This window comes from Primulina eburnea, chromosome 1 (genome assembly GCF_022965805.1).
Source record: "Primulina eburnea isolate SZY01 chromosome 1, ASM2296580v1, whole genome shotgun sequence".
Taxonomy (NCBI): domain Eukaryota; kingdom Viridiplantae; phylum Streptophyta; class Magnoliopsida; order Lamiales; family Gesneriaceae; genus Primulina; species Primulina eburnea.
Genome location: NC_133101.1, coordinates 3,835,107 through 3,847,069, shown reverse-complemented (window position 1 = coordinate 3,847,069; position 11,963 = coordinate 3,835,107). Strand labels below are relative to the sequence as shown.

General features: G+C 32.5%; 1 protein-coding gene across 1 annotated transcript; it reads left to right on the top strand.

Annotated features, from left to right (window-relative positions):
* Positions 1 to 2,740: 2,740 nt before the first annotated feature.
* Positions 2,741 to 9,342, top strand: LOC140822678 (protein LIKE COV 2-like). Its single transcript, XM_073183537.1, has 7 exons — positions 2,741 to 3,065; positions 5,732 to 5,784; positions 5,880 to 5,989; positions 6,403 to 6,570; positions 7,514 to 7,611; positions 7,981 to 8,107; positions 8,962 to 9,342. Exons 1-7 carry the CDS (start codon positions 2,949 to 2,951, stop codon positions 9,063 to 9,065), a joined length of 777 nt encoding a protein of 258 aa, XP_073039638.1. The 5' UTR covers positions 2,741 to 2,948; the 3' UTR covers positions 9,066 to 9,342.
* Positions 9,343 to 11,963: the final 2,621 nt, after the last annotated feature.

Below are 11,963 nucleotides of genomic sequence, written 5' to 3'. Positions count from 1 at the left end.
ATTTGAATTTTAAATTAAATTAAAATTGCATGTGAATTGATAAATTTCAAATTTATTTTTGTTTATATAATTAATAATTTAATGTACAAAAATTGTATACATCCTATTTGGGCCTCCCCGTTTTATTGGGCTGAGTGAGCTTGGGCCTAAATGATTTAAGTGTAAATGGACCGAGCTTGAGCTGAAAGAGGAAGAATTTGGTAATATTTTTAAAATTTTGTATTGTAATGCTCTTAAATTATTCGTGAAAATTATAATCCATTTAATTATATATAATATAAAATAAAATACGAAACTAAACTATAAAATGAGAGATTCAGGCACTTCAAAATCTATGGGAAGTCTGTAACAATCTATCAAGTTAAATCTTGCAACTCTTCTTTGGATTTTCTGGACTCATTATGATATTAATTGAGGGAGAACTTGGAAACATCGATTTCTGAATCTTCTGGAAAAGCTGCATGTGATGCAGAGAAAGCATGGCTTTAGTCGAAGGGGCAACCAGTCATAACTAAAATAGAGTATTTTTTTTAGCAATGCGGTGCAATTGTGGGTTCTGTCAAGCTTATGTTTTTCGAAATAGTTTCCCACAACTTTTCTTCTGTCACGTTGCCCGAAGGAAGGAGAAGTCTTTCGACCTAGTATCCAAGAATGCTAAGGACCTAACTCTGTATATTTCAACAAGTCCCCTACAATTTCCTGCGATCTTCTTCCCAACGTCCACCAGTTGGAGAGGGCAAGAATATTTCCCAAAAACCATTTCTCGGACTCCCAACTTTGATCTTCGTTTAGAAACTTCGATTCATTTGGTGAAACGAAGCACAAGTGTGGAAAGAAACATATGCATGTGTTAGCCTCGTAGTTAACAAGATCCAACTTCCACTGCCATCATCAGGAAATGTCATCTTCAAATCGTCCCAAGCTTCGCAACTCCATATATCATCGATCACAATTAAACATCGCCTACCGAAAATATATTGGTAAACTAGTTTTGCCAATTGGGCTTCGCTCTCTTCGTGTGGTTGAAAACATTGTCCATCGAAAACATTCTCCTCTTTCTCCACTAGAAATGAATCTATTCGATCAATTAAACCCGTTACGAAGAACCACTCCAGCTGCAGCAAACACTTGCAAGCTGGGACTTCTAGGCAACTCTGATGACTTAACCAAAGTCTACTGGTCAGATGAAACTGACTATTTACAGTGCATTTAGAGCAATTCTAAGCTCAAAAACTTCTAAAATGACTGAAAAACTAGGACAGATTGATCTTCACAGGATTTGATAAAAACAAAGAGTGTGCGGTATATGATTGAGAATTTGGGCAGGCTTTCTCTCCGAGTTCTAGAAGACAATAAACCTTCGCGTGTCATCTAAAATGTGATGTCAAAAGTTCGATTGGGTTCGATGGACGATCGATTTTAGTTTTTATTCAAATAAATCTTTGACTATTTTTAAGCATAATTCAAAATTTTAATTTTGCTATTATAAATAGATAAATATCAATACACATGCAAATATTAAACAATTTAATATTATAATATATGATAGTAACATAATAAATTTTCTTTCAAAAAATATAAATTTTAAAATGAACTAGTTATCTTTTAAAAAAAATCACTTCATCCATCATCAGGCTTAAAAAATGGTGATATATTTATTTATTTTTTTGTGTATTTTCAACTTCAATTTAAATAACTGAAAAGTTTAAACGGTAAATTGTCTTTAAATCTCGTATTTTATGTTAGAGAGAATATGATAATGTATTCTTTGATCTACAAGAATTTTTTTTTATTATACATGTTTGGGTGTATTAATTTAAGAAATTTAGGTGCATAAATATTAAATCAAAGTATTGATTTATATTTTACCCACAATTGATGGTTTATATTTTTATATTGCACACACATCACATCAATAATTTCATGATGAAACTAAATAAAATTTAAAAAAATAAATAAAAAATAATTAAAAATCCGCATATCATCAGCTGCGTCTAAAAAAATAGAGAAAAAAATAAAATACAAAATCATATTAATTTTTATTAAAACATAAATTATCAGATAAATACATAATCTATAATTTAAAATTTTATAAAATATTTAGTTATTAATAGCTGGACACATGATTTTGAAAACTATTGCTACAAATATCATTTTAGATACCAAATTGTCATCAATATTAGTTTAGGGTATTTTTGTCTCAACAACAAAAAATGTAAAATTTATCATACTCATTAAAATCTTATCAAACAAAACATTCTTCATCACTACAACATTGACAAAAACTTGTGTGAGACGGTCTCACGGGTCGTATTTGTGAGACGGATCTCTTATTTGGGTCACCCATGAAAAAGTATTACTTTTTATGCTAAGAGTATTACTTTTTATTATGAATATGAGGGTTGACCCGTCTCACGATTTCGACCCGTGAGACGATCTCACATGAGACTCACTCCTACACATTATATATCCTTACCTTAAGTTTTGTTATCAATCCAAGTTATCCTATCCTACACACCAAACATAGGCATAAAAAATAATATATTTTCATGAATGACCCAAATAAAATATTCGTATAATAAAATACGACCCATAAAACCATATCATTCAAATTTTTTCTTCAATCCAACCCATGTTATAGTTCATTTTGATTTGATTTTGGTCGCTTGTGATAATATAAATATAAAAATAAACATAAAATAATTAAAATATATAATGGTTGACCAATTTAAAAGCGATTTTCAAATCTGAATATTTTCCGGAGTTTGGACTCTCTTCTCTCTCGGACTTCCTTGTCAAACCCTTTGTACAATGTTCATCTTTGGAAGTTTTCAATGAAGGATCTGTAAAATCTATATAATCTCTAATCATCCCATTTTCTTCTGAATTCCCAAATATTTCTATCGGGAATTTGTTCGAATTGGAGAAAAGCTATTATCAGGAAAAAAATGGCGGATGAGAAGGATACCACATCAGTGCCATTGAGTCAAGGTGACCCCGAAAGAGCAGATCCCGAAGATCCAGTTAAATCTCCGCCCACTTCTCCCGATTCTTCCACTCGTAAGGTCAGCTTTTTTTTCTGAATTTTTGTATAGCTTTTTACGGTAATTTTTTTCCCCATTTGAATTGTAAAATAAGATTCGTTTTTTTAAATTTGCAATTTGAAATGGTGGCTTATTTACTAAATATAACATATGATATAATTAATGGTTCTGCTACTATGTATGAAGTAACAGAATTGAATTGAGCACGTTGGGTAGTGATCAGTGCTGAAGATTTCGTTATTTTTTTTGTTGGTTGGCTGAATTTGGTCCGGGGAAATTAAATGAAAAACATGATGAATTGGATGACCGTTTATTGAATTTTGTAGGAATTTGAATCTAAATTGTGGTTGGAACATGGATCTGTAATAACAATCCAAGTACTATCTCTCTCATTGGATTGCCATCTATTGATAATGTTGGATATCAAATGGTATCTGGTTGTTCCATCTGAAAGAAGAAGTAAACTTGTTCCTACCCATCTTTCTTCTGAAGTATCAATTGAAATGCTAGTTTCCTTCAAAACAGTCATTTTTTCATTATTTTTGGATACCAGCCAATATTTTCATTATTTTGGTCATGGGTACTGATTGGCCTAGGTCGTTGTCATGCATTTTTGTTCTCTTTTGTTTTGAAAATCTGCAATGCATTGGTCGATATAAGATGATTTATAGCAGTATTCTAAACCTTCGGCTAGGCGACCGCCTAGGCACTAGGCGCCGCCCGACCTCACCGAAAAGTTGCCAGGCTTGGCGCCGAGGCGGGCCTAGGGTTCTTAGGCGTTTAGAGGTTGGGCTTTTATTTTTTGAAAGCCCGATTAAAATAAAACATGACATAAGAAATAATTCCAAGTTTATGCTTTTAATTTTTTGGGATTAAAAGTCCAATTAAAACCATATTTTGTTGGTTTGCGCTTGTCACACCATTCTGATCTTCTTTGTCTGCTTACTTCTGCACACATAAGAAAATCGAACCAAGTCCTAAAGGTAGTTTTTTTTCTTTATTTTGATTTCTCTTGTATTGTCTATTATCCTGACCCGCATTAAGCAGAAGAGGCAGGATAAATGAACCAGGTGTCCATCGGATTTTAACAAAGTTTTGGCTGAAATTTATTATAAGAACCATTACAAGTTTCTTGATACCGTAGAATCCGTCTAACAGCTCCTAGTCCCCTGCTTAGGCGGTCTAGGATCTAGGCGCTGGAATTGGCGCCCGACTAGCGCCTAGCGAATTTTAGAACCTTGGTTTATATTGCTAATTTCCTCCACATTGGCTTCAAGTAGAGAGAAGTTCAAGGAGAGAGAACTTCTGGTCTCTACCAATATATTGTAATTTTCCAAGGGCGTTTTTTCATGGCAAGATCAGTAGCGCTGGAGGGAGAGAAGACCTTTGCCAACCTTTAAAAATTACGTACATAATCAATCAAAAGAAACTACTGCCAACCACATCCTACTAAAAAATAATAGAACCTAAAGTTTACTAGATATTGTAAAGAAAGAAAAGATTATGATAATCTTAACACTCTCATCATCAATCGTTTATTGAAATGTGAAAAAGACCTGTATAGTTCTTTCCAACAGCCAAAATTTGAATTTTATCATTCCTGTCTCAAACAATCCATGCACTACTCTTTGATGGATAGATGGTATGTCAATTGTCAACCGGAAATAAAGGGACCAAGTGAACACGTGTACCAAAATTTAATGTTATTTGAGTTGAAGAAAAGGATTTGTCAGCTTTCAGGAACCTTGTCTATTGTTCTACAAAGAATAAACATCTCCTAGGAAAGGATATTTTAGAGATCACCCTCCTTCCAAAAGTAAAAAGATTGTAACTGGATAAATCCATCACAACAATGCCTGAGCTTTTACTTTTATTTGAGCATTTGAAGAGTATGAAATTATGAATCAAAATAAGGAATATATGGCAAGGTATTGAAGTTCCAATAGTCATGTTTTATTGTGAGGGTGCTGACATCTGATTGCCCTTCCCTATCCTTGTCTAGAAATACCAAACATATTGTATGCTCATGCAGGATCTAAAAGTTGGATATCTGTGTTAAGTTTTACTGCTCATGACTGGCCAAGTCCAACTCTTCTGCTTCTGTAGCATTGGCAACACTTCAATAACGAAGAAACAAAGTAAATTGTGCTATCTGTGTTAGCTGAAACATACTGTTTACTATCGGTCCGAGTACGCTAACTATGAAATATTTTTTAAACAAATTGATTCATCATATCTGACCAATTTCACTTCAACTTGGTATTGTCATTTCTTGCTTTTATAATTTGTCATTGACTGAGCATCTACAATGCAGCACAATGTTTAGTGTCATGCTTTGACCTTCAAGTATTTCCGTTGTCATAAATTTCTGTTCGCATACCATTATTGATTGGTTGAATTGTTTGCTGTTTTAGTGAAATTATTGAAATAAAAAATATTTGCACCGACAACATTTTCTTTCATGCATGTTGTAAAACTGTTATTTATACTCATAAATATTCAAGTACAATAGTACATGTTTGGATGCAAATGTTTGTGATTGGACATAGATATTGCACCCCTCCGGGGTCCCTGTTAGATTTAGTCTTGTTTTTGTGTGCTTGACTGTTTAGAAGTTTGTGTTTCTGTGGAAGTTGCATTTTTTTTTTTCCTGTTTTCTAAGGTTCACTGCTTTTTCATTTGTCCAGGCTTGCTGTTTTGTTCTCCAAAGTTGGGTTTCAAAAAAGTTCATGACTGGATGGTACTTATTTGCCTTTTTATCTTGTTAAAGTGCATATTTTTATCTACACTTGTCTGGATTAAGTATAACATTGCATTAAAAAACTGAAATTGCAGTGTAGTTCTATTTCCAGTTGCTGTTACTTTTTTTGTAACTTGGTGGTTCATTCAGTTTGTCGATGGTTTCTTCAGTCCGTTATATGATCAACTGGGCATTGACATATTTGGTAAGTTTTCAGATTCATGCATTGCTCTTCATTGATGTTAGCCGTCTATTTTCTTGAATTTTAGCCGTCACCATGCAATAGGAAAACATAAATCAAATCAGTTAATTTTTTTGGTTATAGTTAAGGTGGTTGTTTTGGATATGTATGCACTGGGTCCTCTTTTCTTAAAGTAATATCATCTTTCTTTTTCCTGTCAATTTTCTCAAGATGGCATTCTTTCTAATAGCTATGACATTATAGCACTTCTTTTTCATGGGACTCATTGAATTTCTGTGGCTTATTCCTCGATTCAGTTTTTAAAAGGTTATCTAATATTTTAGCACCTGTTATTGTTAAAATCCTTGCATTTTTATGCTTGTATTTCTTGTCGAAGTACTTGGATATGCTTTTTGAATCGATTTTTTTGGTTGCAGGACTTGGATTCGTAACATCATTAATTTTCGTATTCCTCGTTGGTGTATTTGTTTCATCATGGTTGGGTTCTACAGTTTTCTGGATTGGTGAATGGTTTATTAAGAGAATGCCGTTTGTGAAACATATTTACTCAGCCTCCAAGCAAGTTAGTGCTGCAATTTCGCCAGGTAAAGAATAGACATGTTTGCTTTGTAGAAATCTAATAGTTTTGTGAAGTTATAATGCAATTCTTTTATATGTGACGGCAAACGTGATTTTTTTTTTGCTTTTTAAAACCCTAGCATGTCTTCCTAAATACCTTTATATTTATTTTGGCATCTTCCACTGCCCCTCCCTCTTTCTGTGGTGGGAAAAAGTTTTGTAATGAAATGATATGTGTGCCATGGATGAGAAATGTTGGCCATCCTTTGTACTATTTGAACTTTCTAGTTCTTTTTTTTACTCACGTAGACTAAGCTAATCATTTTTTATGAATTACCTGTCTATAATGGTTGTGGTCCTTGTGGATAATAAAATCCTTTATATTATATAGTGCTTTGAAGTTTATCAGCGAAATAGACATAGAATTTTGTTCCTAAATGCATCCAATTAGTTTTGGCTTCCTTAAAGTTTTAAATGGCGTGACTGACTAGAACTATCTTTATTTTGGGCATAAAATATTTGCTATCTATTTTAGATTTTTCATGAAAACTACATGTAACCAATAGAAGGTTGCAACTTGCATAGAAGCTTCAAGATGATAACTAGACCACCTTTCTAAGTTCTTGTTTGAGATGCAGATTGTCGTACATTTTCCAAAACTTTTGTCTAAAGCCTGGGTATCCACCTTAAAATTACATTCCATTTGTATAGGATTAGAACTATAAGATATAAAAACCTCTTCCCACCATTCGGTCCTATTCATACGTGCAACATCCACGAAACAACTAATGTTCCTCAACAGCAATGTTGGCAGTTGTAAAAATGGTAATTGAATTTTGGCACATGTAAATGGCTTAACGTAATAAATTTATCCTATTTATCCTCCTCCTGAGATGTTTTTTTCCTTCGATGTGTTTTTTTTTACATCAGGGTCTACTTCTTGATTATTTTGCTTTATTTTCGTCGCAGACCAAAATACTACTGCATTTAAGGAAGTTGCAATTATACGTCACCCACGTGTGGGTGAATATGCATTTGGCTTTATCACTTCGTCGGTTCTCCTTCAGGTGAACATATGGTTAATAATGACCTATGTTTGTATAGAACTTTCTGCTTGTATTTTTTCCTTAATCCAAAAATTACTGTTTTGCTTGTTAATCCTCCACCTCTTAGTTCTTCTGTCCTCGACGCTCTGCATTTGAGTTGTAAGATGCTTGATTCATGATTGAGTTAGATTTAGGTTACATCTTCTAATGTAAGCCCTGCCAATAAACAAAATGAACACAAAGGAATTGTGTTAAAAGAGTCTCTAGCCCATGCGATGGATGTCTGTCTCCACGAATTTGGTGTGATAAATCAAACATTCTTGTCTCACATTCTTGTGCATTATTTTATTATTTTCGTACTTAATTGTCTTCTTTTCCCTTACTTTGCAGAGAGACGAGGGCGATGAACAGCTATATAGTGTTTTTGTACCTACAAACCACTTGTATATTGGTGATATATTCTTGGTTAATTCCAAGGATATAATAAGGCCCAATCTGTCTATCCGTGAAGGGATAGGTATACTATTCTATTTGTGGAACATTCTTTATTTACCCTTGAAATAATATGATTTACCTGTGACGAATTTTTGTCATTGCACATATTAGGACCATGTGTTGAAATCTTGATCCTGCTATAGAATACCAAACTTGCTATTGCCACTACTAAGGTCATGTCAATTGTAAGATCAGATGAATACGAGTACTAGGTGTCGTAGGTGCATGTAATCAACAAGTAATGCTGGCACTGATGCAGGTTTCATTAACTAGGATGAATTTAGATAAATATTTCCTTGTTAGAGTACTATCATTTTAAGCTAGAGATAGTGAGCAGTTATGTTACAAGTGTACTTGATTTCATGAACTTGTGATAAACTGAACATTTGTAAGTTGGAAAATTTACTCCAATGTCGGACTAAGGCCTAATTTCTTCACGGGATACGACCAAGTTCATAGTTTTCATGTAACATGAGAATTTTATATCATCTCGTCAAACCTGGGATATTCCTAAACTTTTATATGTCATCAAGACAAAGAACGAACATTAATTGTAAAGCCCTTTTTACTTTCTCCCTTTCCTATACTTAGTGTTGGAACACTTACAATATCAATAGAAGTTCTTTGAAAGTGGGAAAAGGACACAATGGCGAAGTTGCATTTCTTATTAGCCCCACGCATAACAAGTTCGTTGGCTCCTATTAGAATTTAGTGGCCGAACGGGTTGGATAGAATTCTTTAATACCACCATTTGGATTCATGCCTTTGCTTACATATATACTACCTGACTTTTAGTTATTTATTGCCGTTGACTGTATGCCTGTTGTGAGTATCGAGTTTTATTTCTATTTTAATGAAATTTGAGTGGAAATGCAGAAATAATCGTCTCTGGTGGTATGACAATGCCCCAAACAATATCTCCCATGGAAAGTGTTGCTCGAGTGGGTGGAAGAATCCCGCTCAACAGGCTAGGAATATAGAGGTTCAATCTCAGTGATATTCAGTTTCTTATTTTGCCATGGGTGGCCTCAAAAGATTTTGGAGTTGGACGTATGAAGACAACAATTGCATGCCGGAAAACAACGTGACGGTTTAAAGCATAAAGGGGAGGTAGGAATATAGTTTGCACCAACTCTTCATGTTGGACAAGATTTGCGTTGACGGCATTGTATTTTATTAAGATCGTATTTCATTTCTGGCCTTTTTTTTTGTTTCTAATTCTAATCTTATTATCTTGTGTTTTATGCGTAATTTTCTTTTAAAAAATGTTCAAATAATTAATAGTTTTATGCGTAATTTTTATGACTTGTTTAAATTGACGTGTGCTATAAGGAGGGAATATCGTATTATCGACGCTACAACAGAGTCAATTCCCTTAATCAGATTTGAAATTATTAAATGTATCAGTGTATTTGAAATTGGATATTTACACAAATATAAATATATGGATACGGAGACAATTGTGAGCTCAGATCATATATATTTCCATTTTCCGAGTGATAATTAGATCGACATAAAAAAGACCAAAATTGAAAAAAAAAAAAATTTACAAATTTGGTGACCAACAACAATACCAAAAATAAAAACGAGCAAATTACATAATAAAAAAATAATTTAAAATATTTGTGATTCTTTTTCCATGTTGTTTTTTAAGAAAAATAATGATATATTAAATATATTTAAAACTTGTACAAACAATATGAGAATTTTTTTAGCATGAAAAACAGATAAAATATGATAGTTATGAGGAAATTATATATTTACTAAAATAGGTTTCTATGATTTTTTTATAAAATAAAATAAAATATCATCTAAAAATTTTAAGCTGATAAAGACATTTTTGTGAATTTCAATTTGTCTCATAAGATTGAACCACAGAAAACCTCAAGCTTTTATATATAAGATAAATATATATTTTTAAAAATAAAAATACTGATTAAAATATGTAAATTTATATTGTAGCACGTATCAATAGAGTAATTATTTTGTGAGTCGATCTCACGAATTTTTATCTGTGAGACGAGTCAATCCTACCGATATTCACAAATAAAAAGTAATATTCTTAGCATAAAAAGTACTATACTTTCATTGATGACTCAAATAAAAGATCCGTCTCACAATATACGACTCGTGAGACCGCACAAGTTTTTGCTTTACCAATATTAGGTAGTAACATATAAGTTTCACCATTCTAAACTTTTCTGCCAGACATATCGGTTATGGTCTCTGAGAATACATGCGCCTGAAACATCCGGCCATTACCGTAAAAGAAGGAACTTCAAGTATATATATAGCAAAACATTTGCATCAGTATTCCCTTAAAACATATATATATCCAATTTCCAGCATTGAGTCTCTGATCATGGCAATGATCTGACATATTACAGATAATATATTCCATAGAATTCAGTCTACTGGCTTTGTAACCATGTAGAGACTCTGAATAGTTCTATACCTTCTTTTCTTGATGATCTTGATCTCTCCGAATATATCGACGAAACCATTCCCAAGATCGGCAGCAGCAGATGCTCCTTTTTTATTCCTTTTCATGGAGGTCCGGGAGAACCGATCAGTATTTCTAGTATTGTCATTATCATCTTCATAGTCTCCGAAGATCATTATGAGCTGCCTTGAAACAGTCGGCGACATCTTCGACTCCGGCAATCCATTTCGACTCTCGTCTTTGGGGTAAGCTTCTGTTGAAGATGATGATGGCGAATCATGTTGAGCCATTGAAATTATATGAACAGATTACAGGAAATTTGAGAGAGAGAGAGTTGCACCTCTGAGTGCGTGTTTCTGTGTGCATTTATGTGTTCAGAGCCTCGTCAAATCTTATGATTATTTTTATTTATTTATTTTTTGAACAAAGAGACTAATTAATTTTGGAAATTAAAGGTTTACAAAATGGTGATGTTTGGAGGTTGACGACAGAGTCAACTTATTTGTTTTAAAATTCTAAATATTGGATATAAATAACATGTTACCGGTTAATTGCAAACATGATACATGTGAAATCCGATGTTGTTAGAAACCTCAGATAAAAAAAAAATTAACTCTCATTTTTCAAAATTTTGAACATACCTTTATCTCTACGTGTTTTCAAGGGTGTATGTGCTCAAAATTCGAAAATACTAAAGTTGATAGATCATTTTTTATGAAAGATTTTCAAAAATCTCGAGATTTCACACTAATATTGTATGCAATTTTCGTTATTTAAACATAAAATCAATTTTTAAATATATGGAGTATGTACCAACACCTTTTTTGTCGTCAATGAAATAGATGAATCTTCGTACCTACCATTTCACCAATTTCAATATAATCGTTATAGAATAATAACAATTTGCTATGGTTCCTATTAACTTTTCAAATGTCTTCATAATTTATTATGTCAATAATATAATAATAGTAGAGAGTTTTTATTAAATAAAATAAATAAACATTTGGCTCAGTGTTAATATGTCATTGAACATTATCGATTTTCGACCAAAATTTGATTGAATGTGTAGAATGGTAAAATAGTTATTTTATTCATTAACTTGTTAAATTTCGAGTTTTTGTCTACTAAGTTTTCAAAGCTTAATTTTGTACATTATATTTAATTTTCCATTATTTTGGTCCAATTATTGATGTGATATAGGACAATGTTGACATGACATCGAAAAAATACTAGCTTTGAATTGAAATATTACGCGTTAGATGTCATATCAACAACTGAATTAGAATAGCTGAAAAAAAAAGTTCGTGTATCAAAACAAAACCTTGAAAACCTTATTGGACCAAATTCAAAAAATTAGTGGACCAAAAAAAATTATTTATACTTGTCACAACTCAAAATAAGATCAAAAATTGACGATTAAAGAACAAAAATATTA